At 46.9% G+C, this 19,737-nt stretch overlaps 1 protein-coding gene across 13 annotated transcripts in view; it reads left to right on the forward strand.

Moving 5' to 3' along the window:
* The first annotated feature begins 15,671 nt into the window (after window positions 1–15,671).
* The window catches only part of TPM1 (tropomyosin 1), a 28,886-nt gene continuing 24,820 nt past the window's right edge, over window positions 15,672–19,737 (forward strand). For 7 of the 13 annotated variants that reach the window (XM_017506191.1, XM_017506193.2, XM_017506186.1 and 4 more), the window contains exons 1-2: window positions 15,672–15,978; window positions 17,064–17,189. In XM_017506191.1, coding sequence (XP_017361680.1) covers window positions 15,865–15,978; window positions 17,064–17,189 — 240 coding nt within the window. In that variant the 5' untranslated portion in view covers window positions 15,672–15,864. Of the gene's footprint in view, window positions 15,979–16,735; window positions 17,190–19,737 lie in introns of all 13 variants that reach the window. The other 6 variants (XM_017506192.1, XM_017506189.1, XM_037730533.1 and 3 more) reach the window with 3 other exon arrangements.

Consider the following 19,737-nt stretch of genomic DNA (forward strand, 5'->3'; position numbering starts at 1 on the left):
TCAGGTCCTGGGACAATTTTTTGATAACAATTTTTTTTTTTTGAGATGGAGCCTTGCTCTGTCCCCCAGGCTGGAGTGCAGTGGTGCAATCTCGGCTCACTGCAACCTCCGCCTCCCAGGTGTAAGCGATTCTCTGCCTCAGCCTCTCAAGTAGCTGGGATTACAGGCACGTGCCACCACGCCGGGTAGTTTTTTGTATTTTTAGTAGAGATACAAAAAATTACCCAGGGTTTCATCATGTTAGCCAGGATGGTCTTGATCTCCTGACCTTGTGATCCACCCACCTCGGCTCTCCAAAGTGATGGGATTACAGGCGTGAGCCACCACACCCGGTCAACAATTTCTTTGTATAATGTTCATCATTGTAAACAGAATTGACATGAATCTTTGCACCTCACTGGAGCTCTAAGAATTGTCTCTATTGGAAATGCTTCTGAATTAAATCAGCTGGGCTCCAATTCCTTACCAACCAAGCTCAGCATAGTGTCTCATGTTGGTCAGTTGTTGTGGCTTCCTTTCCCTCTCCCCAGGGCTTTAATGATCCATGAGAAAATGGGGGCAAGACCTCTAGCTGTGGTCCGCCATGGTCACTGTTATGGTCCCTGGTCCAAGCTATGGGGTCCATTCAAAGGTAGGCTGCTCCACAAAGACGTCCACAATCACCATGTGAAGCTCAGCCATGGGCAGAAGCCAACTCCGCAGGTGCCATGGTCCTTCAGGTTCCAGGCAGCCACAGCACCCCCAGTCCTGCCACCCTCACAGAGCTCAGCGCAGGGTCGTTGTGCAAGTATTGACGGATTGGGTGGAACCCACCTTGTTTCTTTCAGCTCTCTGACCCCCGGCTCATTACCATTTCAGAAACTAGGATGCAGCTCCCAGAAACAATGGCCTTGCTTGTGCCATGGGCAAATGTACCTTACTAAGAATTTCTATTTTGTTTGTTGAAACCATGTGTTGCATGCTTGTTAGGCACCACCAAAGCTTAAAAGGAATAGATGATGTGGCCACTACTCCCAAAGACTTTTATTTTCTACTTAGGAAGGCATGTACCCATGGGAAGGTTTTAGGTTAATAACAGTACAAAATGGCAATGAAAGTAACATCTCAGGACACACTGGCACATATCACTGGATTTGCAGAGAAATCCTGGGTGATAGGTATTACAATTTCCCATTTTGTAGGTAAGAAAACTGAGGCTACACCATCCTCCCATATGCCTTGCCTCTGGAGGGAGGAAGCTAACATGGGGCCAGAGGAGGTCATGCCTGGCTGTTACCCCCAGCTGTCTTGCTCCCTACCCTCTGTGACCTGAAAACTGTACAACACACATGTACAAGCACACACACACACACACACTCCAACCCTATCTTATTGGAACATCTGACTCTGTAATGGTCTATAAAAGTTTTATTGTTCCTTCTTTTAGAAAGTTGCTAGATCTCCCTAGCACTTGTAAATAATGTGGTGCTCCAGGCCCTGTCTCCACCCTGTTCCTAACCACTGGGACCCAGTGGGTAATAATTCAACAGCCAACAAGGAAGCAACAAGAATCCCCCGACAAAGCTTAGTCAGGAGATTCTTCTGAGGTCACAGACCTCCAGCTGTGGGTGGTCGACCCACTGACCCTTCTGCCTCAAGCTGTCAAGGAGACAATTGCCACAGCCCATGTGAGAGGCACTCTGGTTTTCCACCCTCATCCTCCACTCTGCGTGTCAGACTCCCCAGTATATCAAGTGACCTCCCCCTATTTCCTGAACATAACCCCTCCCCAGGCTTGGGGGCCTGTCCTTTCCTCCTCCTGGAGTGTTCTTCTCTCAACTAATGCTTGTCCAATTACTGCTCAGACTACAAAAACTAGCCTAAATATCACCTCCTCCTTCAATCCTTTCCCGATTTTCTCCATCCATATATGAGCTTGCCTTTCTCGGAAACAGCATAAAATTATATTCATCTAAAGGTGTTCATCTCTATCTGCTTCTTACTGCAGAAGCACATTTGCAGATTAGTCTTAGGGGATAGGAGTCAGAGTTCTGAGTCCGTCCAACCCCTGGCACTATGACACATGCAAAATTGGGAAACTGAGCCACAAGAAATTCATCGACAAAATGGGGTCTCGTGAGGATAAAGTGAGATAAAAAAGAGAAAGCACTTCATAAACAATAGTGGGATTTACTCATGTTATGCTTGACCTCTCTCTGCCTCTGTTGGTACATCCATGAAAACAGGAGTAGTGATATGTCTCCCACCTGGATTTGCAGTGACGATTTGATGACATCGTGTGAATAAGGCAAAGTGAGCACCGTCCCCTGCCTCCATCTCTGGCCCTGTACATGTCACAGCAGAGCTTGGACTGCAGACTCCACGATCTATTTTTCACTCTGACCATGACGTTGTGCAGGATTCAGGATAGTGCTGGAAACATTCTTTCATGGGGGTGACTTTTGGAACCTGGGCAGGAATTCCAATGCTCTGCCATAATCATCATCATCATCATAAACAGTTGGTGGTCCCTGCATCCAGGAAATTAGTTTTCAGGGGCCAGGTCTGTGCTGTGGGAGAACACGCCCCTCCCTCAGAGGGAGAGTCTGCAGAGGCTGTGTGTCTATAAAACCACAGCTAATCCTCAGAGCCAGATGAAAGGGCCAGCTTCCTGAGCGGCCAGCTGTGGCATCGGAGTCAGAAATGCCCCCACAAAGGCAGCTGGGGGAGCATCGGCCCTAGTGCTCCACAAGCCATGTTACTGAATTGCAACTTTGATGCGGAAGATGAATAAAAAAATCAGCTTAGACATTGGGTGGAGAATCTGCATCTGAGAAGAAAAGGAAGAAAGGAAGTGATAAACTATCAGAGTTGGAAGGAACCGGCTCAGACAGACCAACATCCTGGCTGCAAACTTCCAAGCCCCTCCCTACCCCTTTCTCTTCTTCTTTCCGGGGCTGGGTCCACATCGTTTTAGCATCATGTGTCCCTGTATCCTCCAGCCAGAGCTGCCATGACCGAGAGTGGACCAAGCTGGGCCAGTCAAATGCTCTCTCCTGGGACTCTGGAATTGGAAACTGGACACTGGTCAGCTTCTGTTGGGATCTTTACCCAGAAGACTCACTTTCATGAATGGAATACTGACTGGAAGCCAGACAAGAGAGAAGAGTATGGGAAACGCGTGCCTCATTCCAGGAGAAACCGCTTAAGCAGGCAGCCCTGCATGCGGAACACTGCAAAAAAACACACTGAAGGCACAAGTCTCTCTTGCCTCATCGCTTTAGCGAAGTAACAGAACGCCTTGCACACATAGGTGCTACTGAATACAAGTTTTTTGATGCTAATTAATACTTAAAAACAAGTGGGGAGCTAATCACAGTGCAGATTTAAGGGAGAAACAAAGAGCCACTGAGCTCCTTAAAATCAGGGGGCCAGATTTATATAAAGCTCAAAACCAGGAAAAAACTAGTCAGGATGCTGGTGGCTGTAAGGGGTATAATATGTGGAAGGGGGCACAAGGGGCTCCTGGATCGTTTTGATTCCCAGTCTGGGTGCTGGTTACAAGGGTCTGCTGGGTTTGTGAAAATTCGATGAGCTACGTGAGGATGGCATAAGCACGTCTCTGTATGTATGGTATGTGTCAAGAAAAAGTTTAATGGTACAACAAGCGGAGGTCAGATCTTGACTCACCCAGAGCCCACCTGATACAGTCCTGGCAGGAATTCAAGGTTCCATCTCCCTGGCATTTTCATACAGGCAATATCTGATTAAAACTAAAAACCAAAGAGGCCTGGAAGAAAACAGGAATCAGAAAGCCAAGTCAGAGATGTGCACCTTTGTGCTCAGAGGAATTGGGGGGCAGAAAAAAACTCATTGCCAAGAAGACAATCCCAAATGATGCAATAACAGTAATGTGTTTTGGCTAATGTTTAATACACGGACCCACGAACACACACACATATGTGTGTGCATGTATACACATGACTTGGACCTTTTGATAAATTTATAACAATTATAAAAAGAATATTTAGCTGGAAGTGGCGGCTTACACCTGTAATCCCAGCACTTTGGGAGGCCAAGGTGGGCAGATCACAAGGTCAGGAGTTCAAGACCAGCCTGGTCAACATGGTGAAACCCTGTCTCTACTAAAGATACAAAAAATTAGCCAGGCGTGGTGGCAGACACCTGTAATCCCAGCTACTAGGGAGGCTGAGGCAGGAGAATTGCTTGAACCCGGGAGGTGGAGGTTGCAATGAGCCGAGATCATGCCATTGCACTCACTCCAGCCTGGGTGACAGAGTGGGACACTGTCTCTAACAAAATAAAATCAAATAAATAAAATAAAATAGTTCAGAAATAAAATCAGAATGGGAATTGGCTTTAGATGNAAAAAAAAAAAAAAAAAAAAAAAGAGAGAGAGAGAATATTTAACTTTTCTATGTAGTAGGCACTATGTTTTACATTCATTAAATAGCTCAATCATGGTAAGAATCTGATGAAATGTGTACTATTATTATCCCCATTTTTCAGATGAGGAAATCAAGGTTCAAAGAGGTAGGGAGGGACTCGGCTAATGTCACCCTGCTAATAAATTGCAAAATTAGGTTGTTTTAACTGCAAAACCTATGCCTTTAAAATAACACTTTCCAACTCCCCAAAAATGTGCAGACACAGATACTGGTATGCTTAACACCTCTGTGTGAAATATAAGACAGGATATGTTCCATTTCATTCATCAATGGCTTCTACGGCTAACACATCCAACAGCAAGACAAGTGAGCTTGTTTGGCTCAAGGCGTAAACAGGAGACTTAATTTGCTGATCAGTTTCGCATATGTGAATGTTGGAGAGGAAGCAGCAGACACAGTGGTTCTGCTAGCACGCTTAACCCTCCTAACAATTTGATGAGGTACATATTCTTATCTCTAGTTTACAAGGAGAAACTGAGGCTGGATGCAATTAAGGGCCTTCATCAGACCCTTGCCTGGGTGACTCCAAAGCCCAAGGAGGCGTGTGCCCTCCCAAACAAGGCAATCTATATCCTTGTGCTAACCTCTCAACTGGCCCCACTGGGTCATTGGGTTAGCAAGGAGGACTCAGGTATGACAGGACTTGCACGAGGCCAGGAGTGCTCAGTGACTGTGCTGTCACTCTCAGGCCTTCTGCTTGCCTCTGGCAATGCTGGGGTGCTCAGGTCGACCAGCTCAGCAAGTGCCAAGAAATGATGACGCTGAGGAGAAATCTCACCCTGGACTCCCCTTCATGGAGGAACCCAGGGAGCAGCCACCAGCACATAGGCCTTGGAGAAATTTGGCTGAAGACCAAGAAGTCACAAGCCAAACCAGCTTCCTCGGAAGGGAGGGCATGAGAAGCACATTCTTTCCAGCCATAAGCTCACTGTCCTTACGCAGACTGCAAGGCTGAGGAGAGGGAGCAGAGGTGAGCCACAGTGAGCTTTGCTTTCTCTCTTCTCAAGCTGAGAATATCCTGGCTGCTGGCTTTCCTATTGCTGCTAATCATGTGGAGCTACAAGATATCGGGGCCATACTTTTCCAATGCACTTAGGAATAACTGTTCACTCAGTAAATATGTGTTGTAGGCCTATTCCCATCAGTCATCAGGAGGGGAGACACAGTCTCTTGGTTAAGAACATGGACTCTGCTGCCTGTCTGAATTGGGTTCAAGACCTAGCCTCATCCAAGCCTCATCTAGTGAGCGTCTGTGGCTATGATTACTTGTATTATGACTCAGTGGAAGTCCTAAGGTGAGTGCCCGTGAGGAGCATCCTTCTAGGAGAGGCGTTAGGATGAGTGCGCAGGCACCCGTGATGGTGAAGACAGAACAGGCAGAATCCGGCATGTAACCTAACAGGTAATTCGGAGTCACAAGCACTATTCCTTCCAAAACTATCTCTCTGGGAGGCCTCTTATTTATACGTAAAGCACTGTTGTGGATGGTTAAGGAGCTTTTAGGCAAGCTTATGAACTTGTTATTATAAAAGAAGAACATGCTTGTTTTTCAAACATTGGAAAATAAAGAATTTCTGAAATTACTAACAACTCCATCATCCAAAAAAAAAAAAACAGTCAACATTTTGCTGTCTGTTCTTTTATTTGGATTTGTTTCAAAAAGCATTTTTTAGAGACAGAGTCTAACACTGTCGCCTAGGCTGGAGAGCAGTGGAGCAATCAGTTCACTACAACCTCCACCTCCCGGGTTCAAACGATTCTCCTGCCTCAGCCTCCCAAGTAGCTGGGATTACAGGTGCCTGCCACCACATCCTGTTAATTTTTTATATTTTTAGTAGAGATGGGGTTTCACCATGTTGGCCAGGCTGGTCTCGAACTTTTGACCTCACGATTCACCTGTCTCAGCCTCCTAAAGTGCTGGGATTACAGGCATGAGCCACCATGCCCAGCCTGTAGCACATTCTTTTGACTTTGCCTGATGAAGCAAATCTTTATCCTTTGTAGGTAGGCTGGAGTTTTGGAAACATCCGTAAGTCATCAGGAACCAGGTGTGGCAAACTTAATAAATGATCAAGCTGGGGGCATGTTGCTTTTGGTCCAAACACAAGACGGTAAAGCAATGAAGCTAATTTTATTGGGCGCCTTGTAAAAGACCACTAACAACAGTTCCAGTAGGTCGTTTGAAATTTGGGTTTGCCGCAACGGAGAAATAAAGGATCTCACAGAGGGCCAGAATTCTAGGTTATTCACTTTTAAATTTCTGGCATCCACTTTTATGCCCGACAAATAGTAGGCACTGAAAAACAGTTGGGTGCCCCAAAGGAAATTGACCACTGTATTTTTAAATTAGTTTTTACTTGCTGTGAGGCTCTGGCTTATGTACATGCCAAAGTGGATTTTTCTTCCTTTAAGAGACTCAGGCAATTATAAACCTCCAAAATTTTCTGTAATATACTCAAGAATATATTTTTAAATAACAATGAAGGGAAACTAGGAGATTGTTAATACTTTATATAATTCATAAATATATTCTACTTTAAAAATTAAACCATAAAGATAAGGCTATATTCTTTTTCGAAGACTAAATCTGATCCTGTCACCCCTCCTACTTCTTCAAAGGAAGTGAATTCAGTTATCAAATTGATGGCAACTTCACACATCGTGTGTGTGTGTGTGTGTGTGCACGCGTGTGTGTGTGTAATCATACACATTTATGACATGCATTGCATATATATAATACATATCATTTTTAACTAATTTGTGTTACCATATGTATGATTTTACTGCTTACATTCTTTGCTCAACTAGAGGAAAACTGATCATGGTGACAAAATCCATTTCAATATATAAGTTCTGGTTTGCTTCCTTTTAAAATAAACTCTTGACTTCATGCCAGGCCTTCCACAGCGTTTGGAAGAATTTAGAGTTGCTGAGAAATCAGCAGAGGTGCATAAGAGCTTCCACAGAGGGTAAGCCCTAGGATTTAGCAGCCCAGCCTTGTACATCTGACAGTGATGCCAAGGAATGCTGTGGATAGACAGGCTGATGTCAAACTCTAGGATTAGAGACATCCTAAGACGTTCTCATTATCCCTCATGGCCCACAGTGCATCTGTCCTCCACAAACGTATCGAGCTTCTTGAGAACATATTTCTATTTCCAGCTTGTACCACCTTTAAGGGCGAACGGGCTCCATGAATTATATTTGCTAGGAGAGGGTTTCGCCTCCCCTTTACCGTCATCTCATCTGAAAAGTTACCTGACTTTGTCTCTCATCTTCACCTGTTTTCAGGGATATCAAAAGAGGACTTTGCTTCAGGAAAAATACGTGCAGGCATGCTTTTGTTGCTTCCATCTGGCTAGGACAGTAGAAAGATTGAAACTGGAAGTCTTAGGGAAGAAGGAACAACAAAATTATAAAATAAAACAAGCAAACAAACAGCAACAACAACACACACAAAAACTGGGAGCCAGGCGTAGATGGCTGGCATCAAGGTAGACAGATGCAGTGATTTTTTTCTAACTTCTTCCCAGGGCAGATGTCACACTTCTCAGCCAGGATCTATAATAGCCCCACTGCCTAGGAAGGAACAAGAAGAGGTAGAAATGAAATGGCTCCCAAAACAAAAACCTCCCTTGGGTGGTATTTTAGGACACTAGCTCAGGCTGCCTTGTCCTCAGTCATCTCACTGGCATTTAAGTAGCCCCTTGGGTTACAGATCATGGCAGGTGCTGGGAAGTGAAGAAGGCCATGCTAAAAATATGGGCCTCTTCTGGAACTCTGCCCGCAGCCCTGACGGAGCTCCCTCCTCAAGCAGCAGGAGAACAGAGAGTTTCCTCTGCTTTAAGCAGTAAGAAAATTCTGGCTTCCTCCTCCACTGAAGTTACAGAGGTAGAAGGTCCTTGGGAGAAAATACTCAAAGAAGCTTTTCTATTGAGGAATAGCAATTTCCATCAAAGCAAGAAAACAGGTTCTCTTAAGGGCTCAGGGTCCCAGGAGAAAGCGCTAAACCTTGGGGTAAAGGTTTTGCTTTTAGTGCACTCATCCTGATGCTGTCATAAGAGGCAGGTAAGAGGAGGTAGTGAATTTGTAAGTGCTTTTTAAATTATACATATATAAGGGAATATCACCAGTCTTGAAACAGCTAAATTCCTCCACATACAGAGCTTGATTAAACCTACATGTAAACCAATTAAATGCTGGGGGAATGGGTGTTGCTAGTCTGCCAAGAAAGGGTCTTTACAAAAACAAAAGGAAGCCCATTGCTTACTTTCAGTAACCTAGGCCCACCCATAGGCCTCTAAATCAAATAACCTCCAGTGAGAACTAAGCTGTTAGCAGTGGATCTGGCATGAGGGCAGAAACAAAATTTTAGAAAGCCTAATTTTGAATTTACCTAACACGGCTGCCTCCTAGAGCCTGAATGAGTTGTAGCGAGACCTCAAGTAGAGGAGGGGCACCTGGGCCGTCCGCCTCCATGGGCTTTTTTGCATCCAATTTCATGATCTGCAAAGGAAGGGTGGAGCTCTGCTTGCCACTCAGGAGGCTGCAAAGGTCACTTCCACATATGCTCCTGTTAAGGACATCAGCAGAAACTTAAGAAGCAAGTATAAAAATATAAAAATGAACAGGTGGCATTCAATAAGAAAAGAATGCGAGGTTTGCCAGGAAGTCATGATTGAAACCATCCCAAGTCTTCGATGTGGCCCTCAAGGCTCTCGACTGCAAAGTCTGTACAGATGCTTTCCTTTCTGCACAGGCCAAGTCTTAAGGAGGCACTAGATACTGTTTTATCCCAAATTTTGTCTTCATTTCCCCCCCAAACATACTGCCTGGATTAACTGGTGACTCATTCCTTTGCAAACCCAAGGGTTTTGAGGGAATCGAGTGTAGATTTCTATTGATTACCTCAAATCCTCCGTTAAAGCTGCTGGGAAGAAAATTTACATACTTGCCTCTCTATCTTCAAGATGTCCTTATTATCCCATCTTTGGTCATAAACACAAGAGTGAAAAAAGATTTTGTTGGCTTAACATTTCTCATCAGGTTCTCCTGTCACTGACAGTGGGCAAGAGGGTTTAGGAGGCCAGGCTGCTGTAGTGAGCTGGCCCGTGCAGGCTAAGTCACCCCTTCAGTCTTAGCCTTGTTAGTATCATGTTTTAACCATGTTCTGCATGTAGAAAAGACCTCTGAAGGCCCCCTCTCCTCTTCACATTATAGTGTATTGCTTTTAAATATGAAATCAGGCCAGGTGTGGTGGCTCACGCCTACAGTCCCAGCACTTTGGGAGGCCGAGGTGGGTGGATCACCTGAGGTCAGGAGTTTGAAACCAGCCTTGCCAACATGGTGAAACCCTGTCTCTACTAAAAATACAAAAATTAGCCAGGTGTGGTGGCACATGGCTGTAATTCCAGTTACCCGGGAGGCTGAGGCAGGAGAAACGCTGGAACCCAGGAGGCGGAGGTTGCAGTGAGCAGAGATTGTGCCACTGCACTCCTGCCTGGGAAACACAGCGAGACTCTGTCTCGAGAATAATAAAAAAATAAAATAAATATGAAATCAAACTGAACATAGAAACAGGCTGGGAATGAATGAATGAATGAATAAGCGCATTGTTACTGATTGTTACTCATTGTTCCTGAGAGTTTGGATATCTGCATTTTTGTCCCTGCACTGCTACCTCCCAGCTCAGTGGTCTTGAACTAGTCACTGCACTTGGTGTGTGTGGTTTTGTTTTGGTTTAGGGTTTGGTTATTTTTGCTGTTGTTGTTGTTTTGAGATTGGGTCTCATTCTGTTACCCAGGCTAGAGTACAGTGGCATGATTATAGCTCATTACAACCTGAACTTCTGAGTTCAAGCGATCCTCCCGTCTCAGGCTGCCAAGTAGCTGGAACCACAGGTGTGCACCACCATGCCCAACTAATTTTTAAATTTGTTTGTAAAGATGGAGGCGGGGGCGGGCTCCTACAGATTTGCCCAGTTCTGCTTTGGCCTCCCAAAGTGTTGGGATTATAAGCATGAGCCACTGTGCTTGGCCTCATCTGCAGAGTGAAAATCAGAGAACTCATCCTGACGCTGTCCTAAGAGGTTGGGAGAAGGAGGTAATGAACTTGAAAGTGCTTTATAAGCTATACAGTACAGATATGAGGGAATATCGCCTTTCTTAAGACAGCTGCATTCCCCCACATTTGGAGCTTGATTAAATCTACACTGAGTTGCTCGTGTTGAGAGACAATAAGAAGTAAGGCAGGAAAACTCCTATGCCCTTTTTTTTTTCTTTTTTTGTGCTGGGAGAATCATTTTGCCCATGCAAACATTTCAGGTGACAAGCGTGCTGAAGAGCCTCTCCGCAGGATCAGAACCAGCTGTGTGTTACTAACAATAAAGGCAGGCAAGCCTCAAAACTGGCCTAAAGACCTTTCCCAGAGCTCCAAAGCAGCCCCACCCCCCCCACCCCTAGGAAGCACAGCATATTTTCTGTGGGCCCTTGATGGTGGCATCACAAACCATTGGGAAACAAAACCCCCCAGTGTCTGAGGAGAGCATGCCGTATCTTGTTCCGGGGACACTAAGCTGTGAGCATAAAACACTGCATTCCAAAACCCAGTGGAAGAAACAATCGTCTCTCAGTTTAATTATAGATTCTTCACTTTGCCTTAATTCCTTGAGTCAGCACTGTTGACTCTGAGGGAGTCCCAGTAGACACAGGGGGCTATTTCTGTTAAGGGGTGATTCTCAGGTAATTAGGTTTTCATTTTGTTTCTTCAAACAAACCAACCCTGATGTACATATTCAAGTGAGTATTCCTGTTAAAGGTGCCACATTGGGAAACAATGCTCATGTTGACTCTCCTTTGTAACCAAATATTGAAAACTGTAGTATGAGGTATACAAGTGGTTTTATGGACGGAAAAAGACAATATATTTAATATTAAAGTTTTCCTAGAAAACCCAGGATATGTGATCCTCATAACTATAGGGGGCCCCAGGTGACCATTTGGGCTGATGGTCATGCCATTGGAAATACACGTTAAATGACCCCCAAACAGAGGGTTCTCCCTGCATCATACATAGACAGTTTTCCTACAGAAGAAGATCCATGTCTTTTATCTACTTCCCTTGATCCCATAAGCCCTAAATGTCTTGCACACAAAAGGTGTTAAATATTTGGAGACATTTGTCTTACCCTATCACAATACTTATATTCATTTTTCATTAAATACAATACAGAGCCCATATTTTGAATGGAAACAAGATCTTTTGAACCTAGTTTTTTACTTTATCTTCCCAGACTTACTTGTAAGTCAGTAAGAAAGTTGGACTTGTCAGTCATTAAAAAAAAAAAAAATCATTCAACAAACATTCATTGAGAAATGAATGAATACCAAGCACTGGAGAAATCTGGAAATTCCAAGCATGTTCGTGGTGTTCACATAGAGCCTCTGGGCCAAGAATGTCATGCAGGTTGTCATGCCACCATGATTTGGTAACGTTTTTACTTTAAAGGAATATAGACTCACTTATGTAACCTCAAGAAATACAGGGGGTTACTATAAGGACCCCTGGAACTGAAATTTTATCATATTCTCCCAGCCTCTTTCTCTAAATAGTACTTCTGTTTATCTTGATATGCCTGCTTCATTCTTTCTCTATAATCACTTCTCTGCTTCTTCATAACTTAAATGATGCATACCTTTTATACTGTATCAGTCAGATGAAGCTAGTTATGCTTCTGTAACAAACCACCCCCAATCTCAGGGGCCTAAAATAACAAACATTTACATCTTGTTCTCACTACATGTCCACCAAGGGTTAGCTGGGGAAAGAAGGAGACACTTGAAAACCCACAATGACAAAGCAGCCACAATCTTGAAAAATGAACATGGTTAGACATGGGCTAACTCTTTAAGTATCCACCATATCTCTACTCATATTTCCTTGGCCCAAGCAAGTCAAATGGCCACAGCCAACTTAATTGGGCGGGATGTGCAATGTTACCAAGACTTTGACTGGGGAGAAAGTCTAAAAATTACCACCTTTACACATGGCATTTCCAGCCCAACACTGCAATCCCTTTTTGTTTCAGCAGCCGCAGCTAATGATTCCTATTTTTTATGTTCCTTAGTTCAAACTGCAATGAAAGAAGCTAAGTGGCCCAGTCCATCATTGCCTGACAGGCCACAACACCAGGTCTCTAGTTAGTCTTTAGACCGTCCTTGAGTCATGGCCAGTCTGCTGGAGAACAGGAATACACGCTACATACAGCTCGTGACTGTCAAGCCTACCCCTGGAGAGGATCAGAGGACATGTTCAGTACAGAAGAATGTGTTGTTTAAGTCATGACATTTTGGTTGTCCTAGCCTTGTCCTAGCCCTTGATGACAAAAAGGTCACAGGCGGTGCAGTCCATAAAGCTGCCTTGGGCCTGACATGTGGCAGAATCTCAACAGGGGTGAAAAGAAATGATTGAATTCAGGAACTGCTTTGTTAACCCAGCAGTCTAGGGATCAGTGACGTGCTACCACAGGATTTTAAAAGTTAGTGTTGTATAGCTCCATTTCCATACTTGGACACCACAGGCTTCGACTTCTGAATATAGCCCTAGGTGAGGGAGTCCGGGAGAAGAAGATGTGAAAAGAAGAGACATCGATGGCTTTAAACTACACAGTAAGGTCTGAATGTCTGAATCTGGAATTCAAGGCCCTTTATTGTATGGCCCCAACCTTCCTTTCCAGTATCATGTTCCCACTCACCCCCAAATCCTACTGTCCAACCACCTCCAAACATTCCTTTTTCTTTCCCTGGCTCATACAATGGCCCTCCTCTCTAGCTAACCGCTACCCTTCCTTTAAAATCAGTTTAAGGCCGGGTGCGGTGGCTCACGCCTGTAATCCCAGCACTTTGGGAGGCCAAGGTGGGTGGATCATAAGGTCAGGAGATTGAGACCATCCTGGCCAACATGACAAAACCCCATCTCAACTAAAATACAAAAAATTAGCTGAGTATGGTGGTACACCTGTAGTCCCAGCTACTCAGGAGGCTGAGGCAGGGGAATCACTTGAACCTGGGAGGCAGAGATTGCAGTAAGCAGACATTATACCACTGCACTCCAGACTGGTGACAGAGTGAGACTCTGTCTCAAGAAAAAAATTAAATAAAAAATAAAATCAGTTTAAAAGTCACCAGCTTTTCAGAGAAGCTTTTCCCACCTGCTCTGACCCGGTCATTTCTGTTTCTTCCTCCTGTGAATTCTTATTCCCTGCTCATGCAAACACCTGGAGGACAAAGACCTGTGCTACTCACTCTTTGGATTCCAGAGCCCAGTACCTGCCTAGTATACAGCAGGTGCTCAATAACATCATGTTTGATAAATTGCCTGTAGCATGAATTCACTTAAAGAAGATTTAATGAGTTTCTTGGCTACATATGGCACAGTGAGAAAAGAAAAGTCAGTAACATGCGGTCCCTCCAGGAGTTTCTTCAGTTCAGCTGCCTCTTTTTACAAGTGAGAAAACAGGCTTAGAAAGGTTGTAGCATGGCTAAGGTCACTGCAAGGAAGTGGCCAGGCCAGGTTTGGATCCGGGGAACTAACTCCAACCTCCCTATTCTTGACTCCTCTGCTGAGCTCCAACCTGGGGAGTCAGCTTCCTAGAGTCCATGCATCTGGATATCATCCACAGGCCTGGAACTTTGTCACTGTTCCAGTGGCTAAGTTGACCCACCGTGATTAAAGGGCTCTGGTTAATTTCCATGCCATGTAGCCCCTATGCACACAGATCTAATGTTCTGACCATTAGGTCCGTGTACTTTTTGCCTCCTAGACAGTTGGGTTAGTGGAAGAAACCTGATAAAATCCTAGAGAGGAACTTGATCATTCTCTGAAGGACTTAACAAGTTGTTTGGCCTGCCTAATCTGCTCAGATACCGCCTGGGGAATATTCGGTATCCATGCAGTACAGACTGTGAATTATTCTGTGGGGACTATTAACAAGACCCTCACAACCACAACCCTGCCTCAGCTGATCTCAGGGGCTGGGAGCAATCCCCTCACCTCCCCTTCCACTGAAGCTCTAAAAAAAAGTAGCCTTTCCCCCTTGGGGGATGGAAGGAGTAGAGTTAAAAATCCAGTGTTGGGAGAAAATCCTCCTGCTTCCAAGCACCGCTCAAGGCAGAGCCTGCCAGGCCTATTCCCTCCTCACAGTTGCAGCTGTGGTTGCAATGACTTAGCCAGGATGACACCGACCCCTTGTTTTCTGAAACCTGGCACCTGAGCATGTAACATGGCAAGGCCGACTCCCTAAATGGTGAGTTAGATCTGGAGGGATCTCGGGGATTATCTACCCCTTGGATTTAAAGTTGAGGAAGCCGCGGGCAGCAAACAAGGTCTCATGGTCGCTGGTGGCAGAGTAGAGACCACAGGCCAAGTTGCGTGAGTCTAAACTCAATGTTTTTTCCCCTTAAACTGCCACTCACGCGCGCACGCGCACACCCACACGCACACGCACGCACGCGCGTGTGCCTCCTTTTTGGAGGCACCGCACAGCAAGCGCAGAGCTACGCCACTGAGTCCTGTGTCCCTAAAGTATTTCACTGTCCCTCCGCTGGGGGAAAGGGCACACAGAAAACAAGACTCCGTGTACCGTCACTGTGCCGCCCCCTGCCTTTCTGACCCGCTCTCGCAGAGAAAGTCTCAGAAGCTGCCCCAGGCTTTCCCCCCACGTTCTCCCTTTCTCTGCTCCAGTTGAGTTTCCAGAGCCTGAGTGCCCAGGATGACGCCTGGCGGGCTGAGAGCTGCCGGGGAGGTGCTGGCGGGTGCCCAGAGCCCAAGGTCCCGGACGCAGGGTGCGGCGGCGGCTGGAAAGCCCCCGGGTCTTCGGCTAAGCAGGGGGGCGACGCGCATCCACCACCTGCCCCGCGCTCCCCCGGACCCCGGTGGCTCAGGGCGGGCTCGGCTGGGGACCCTAATGGCGGGGTGCAGGCCGTGGGAGAAGGGGGCGCGGAGGGCGGAGGGTTGTGCCGACTCGGCCCCGGATCGGCCCCAACGCCCTCTCCCAGGCGCGCAGGTTTAGAAACAGGGCGTCCTCGCCCGGCCACCGCCTCGGCAGCTCGGGTCCCCATATATAGTCATATCCACCGTCAACCGGGAGGCCGGCGGGCGGCAGCGAATGGGCGAGCAGCCCCCGCGGGAGGAGCGGGGAGGGGGCACAGGGCGGAGGGAGGAGAGGAGGAAGGGGGGCAGGAGAAAAAAGCTTTTCCAAAAAAGTATTGGCTGTCTTGAGGAATGCGGTCGCCCCCTTGGGAAGGTACATATCTGGGAGCAGCAGGCGGCTCCGCGCTTGCACTCCGGCTCCTCCGCCCGACCGCGCGCTCGCCAGACCGCTCCTGCCGCAGCCCCAGGGCCCCTCGCCGCCGCCACCATGGACGCCATCAAGAAGAAGATGCAGATGCTGAAGCTCGACAAGGAGAACGCCTTGGATCGAGCTGAGCAGGCGGAAGCCGACAAGAAGGCGGCGGAAGACAGGAGCAAGCAGGTCTGCGCCTCCCCCGCCCTGCGCCCGAGCCCCGAGCGCCAGGACCCCAGCCTGGCACCCCCGCCTGGATCCCCCACCCCGAGGACTCGGAGAGCCACTACCCTACCCCCACCACCACCCAGGGCGGCCAGGGCGCGCGTCTGGAAAGAAGGAAGGGAAACGCAAGAGCCAGTCTTAGATTAACTTTGTAGTCTGGTCTGAGGAGCTTATTTCTCTTCTCTGGTTCCCATGGGCCGCGAAGTCAAGTCCTAGAGGCGCTTTATTCTCAGGACCAGGAATCAGTTTGGGGAAGGGAGGAGGACACCGGGTTCCTGGGGACGTTTGAAGGAAGGGCGAGAGATGGAGAAAGGGACTCAAGTAACTCAAGTGTTAGAAGTTCTTTAACTTTTGACTGGGGAGAAAGGAACAGGGGAGGAGAGGGGGGTCATGGAGTTGTTTCCTAAGAAATAAGATGGGACGGAATGGGGGCTATAGCCCGAAAGCCAGGCCAGCAGTGGCGTTTTTCTGTATCCCCAAGTAGTGGACTTGAGCCCGCTGAGACCTCGGCAGGAGTCCCGTCCCAGGGCAGGTGGGTGTGCTGGGTGAGCCGCGGAGCGGTTCCTGCTAGGGTCAAGAGGAGGTTACCTTGGGTCCCTTGCACTCCAACTCGGCGGCGCCCCGAGCACGAGGGGCCCCAGCCAATCCGACGCCCGTGTGTTGTGTGTGTCTAACACCCGGTCCTTGCCGGCCGCCCGCGCCCGCCCGCCGCTGCCCCCAGCTCGAGGAGGACATCGCGGCCAAGGAGAAGCTGCTGCGGGTGTCGGAGGACGAGCGGGACCGGGTGCTGGAGGAGCTGCACAAGGCGGAGGACAGCCTCCTGGCCGCCGAGGAGGCCGCCGCCAAGGTACCCGGGGCGCGCGGCACGGCACGGCGCACGAATGGCTAACTCTTTCTCTTTCTCTCTCTCTCTCTCCCTCCCTGTCTTTCCCTCTCTCTCTCCCTCTGTCCCTGTCCTTCTGGTTCTGTGCACCCACACCCCTCCCCTTTGGGATCACGCTGCCTGCTGCACCCCCCCTCCCTCCCCATACCCCCTGGCCAACTCCCAGCTGGAAGATGAGCTGGTGTCGCTGCAAAAGAAACTCAAGGGCACGGAAGATGAACTGGACAAATACTCTGAGGCTCTCAAAGATGCCCAGGAGAAGCTGGAGCTGGCAGAGAAAAAGGCCACTGATGTAAGTGCACGCTCACACTGCTTCCCTCACCTTTTGCCTGCGTGGCCACTCTTGGTCACCACAGGGCTGGAGAGCAATGGAGGAAAGTTACCTCCTCCTGCTGGACACCTGCACACAGCCCCGCCATGGCCCAGAGCATTGGATGCCACCTCTGACTGCTACTGCACACATTCATTTATATTTCATCTACTCCTCTCTTCTTCTTTCCTTTACCTTCCTGGGGGTGGAGGTGGGTGGATGAGATGAGAGGCTGGGAGAATAGAGCAGCTGAAATTGGACTCTGGAGGTGAACGTCGCTTCCCTGGTGGCAGAAAACCCCTCAGGTGTCATCACCAAGGTTTGTGCCAAGAATGCCAGGTTTTCTTCACTTTGTTTCCTTTCACCGTCTCCAGTGGGTGGGAAGTTCTGGGTTTTGGTGATGGGTCTAGTCAGGTACAGAGAACCTGGCCTCTAAATGAAAGAAATGACACAGTAATACTTTTACTTAGAAGGCTGCACTTCATGGTGGGGCACAGAGACACTTTGAGGCTTCCTTTCTCACTAGCGAAGCGTTAATCGACCCCTTAAGGTCTGCCTGGGAAGGTGATACTTGCTTGGGTCTGCAGTCTGAAGGCACTAGATTCAGAAAGGAAGCCTTGAGTTATATATAGCTCAGTGCTTTATATGGTATAGTGAGCTAGCTGCCCCCTGCCCCTCCTGCTCGCCCCGCCCCCACCTGTCAGCCTTCTGACAACCACCACATAGTTGCAGGGGTGATGCACACAGCTAAGGCTCTACTAGCTCTTTGACCACCGCCCTTTAGAAGCTTTTAAATTGAGAACTTGCCTCTTCTGCCTCTGAAAGTCAAGCCAAAGGACCAACTTCTTTTCACACCGTTGGATTCCATTCCAAAAGCTAATTAAGCCTAGAGGCCCAATTAGAAAAGAATTCCTTGGGAAGTTGGTAACAATTCCAAGAATGCGTGAGCACCAGGGAAAGCTATGCCAGAAGCTGAAACACCAAGGGCAACAGCAGAATTTTTTTGTATGAAAGTAACATGCAAATTACTGAAGGGTCTCAGGTCTTGAAATTAGTAAAGGCTCTTTGTAGCATGAAAGGCTGGAGATGTATGTGCAGGTGTGCTTTGTAAATGAGAAATCCAGACAGGACATTTGGAATCTGCCAAAAAGAAATTTTCAGTGAAAATCAAGGTTCCTGGAAAGGGGGTTTGGGGGAAGCACTGATTTCGTAAAAACGTTTAAATTATAAACTTACCTGGCTTTGGAAAAAGAGCCAAAAACCATATATAACTCTGAGCCTGCTTTGTTTAATGCAGATCAGATGCCTGCTCTATATATGGCTAAATGGAAGATGCCTGTCTCCCGCAAATTCTCCAGCAGGACGTTTATTTAGCTTTTTCAAAAGAGCTACTGATAGATCAAGGAAAGATATTCCTTATAAGGAAAAGAATGCAGGGAATTTGAAAATAGCCCAGTAAGACTGAAGGCAAAAGAGGGAGAAAAAGGTTACTACAATACTTAAGGAAAAGGAGGATAATAATTATTGTAACTATGTAGTGCTAACATGTCTTTATTGAAAAGTCTTGTTGAAGGGAGTACTGGAATGGGGTGGGGCAGAAATGGAAAAAAAGTTATTTGAAGTCAGCTGGTGTGGGGAGCAGCAGGGGAGGGAGTTCTTGAATCTTGTTTTGGTTCTTTTTTCCCCTGGGAAACTGCCCCTAAATCTGGCATATATGGGTTTTTTTGGTAGTGTATTGATCATATTCCCTTTTAGGACACTTTAGGTTGTTTGGAGTTTGGAACCCATAGGGATATTGAAGAAGTTTGTGAAGAAATGCCATACAGTCATTTGTTGATGAACAAAAGGGGATAAGGTCTGAGAAATGGGTCATTAGGTGATTTCTTCATTGTGCAAACACCACAGAGTGTATAGTACTTACACAAACATAGAAGGGCATAGCCTACTACATACCGAGGCTACAAACCTGTCCAGCATGTTAGGGTACTGAACACAGTCAACAATGGTAACACAAATCACCAGGCGATAGGAATTTTTCAGCTCTATTATAATCTTACGAGGCTACTGTCATATATGCGGTATATATTGACCATATGCAGTGCATGACCATATTCAGAGTGGTAGTTTTTTATTTACTAAAAAATAGTCAAAACTTGAGGAGGAAGAGACAGCTGTCACTAGAAAAAGGGAGAAGTTGGGTGAGGAAGAAGTCAGCTTCCTGATTTGGAATCATATTACCTTTAGGATTAGGACATTTCACTGTCATTACTTGCCACTGTAAAATACTTCTCTATTTTTCTACTATTATTACTAAAAACATTTTTCTTGTTCTTTTTTTTTTTTGGAGACAGAGTCTCGCTGTCTCTCAGGCTGGAGTGCAGTGGTGCAATCTCAGCTCACTGCAACCTCCACCTCCTGGGTTCACGGGATTCTCCTGCCTCAGCCTCCCAGGTAGCTGAGACTACAGGTGTGCGCCACCACACCCAGCTAATTTTTGTATTTTTAGTAGAGACAGGAGTTTCACTGTGTT

The sequence above is a fragment of the Cebus imitator genome, unplaced genomic scaffold (assembly GCF_001604975.1).
Source record: "Cebus imitator isolate Cc_AM_T3 unplaced genomic scaffold, Cebus_imitator-1.0 Scaffold350, whole genome shotgun sequence".
Classification (NCBI taxonomy): Eukaryota; Metazoa; Chordata; class Mammalia; order Primates; family Cebidae; genus Cebus; species Cebus imitator.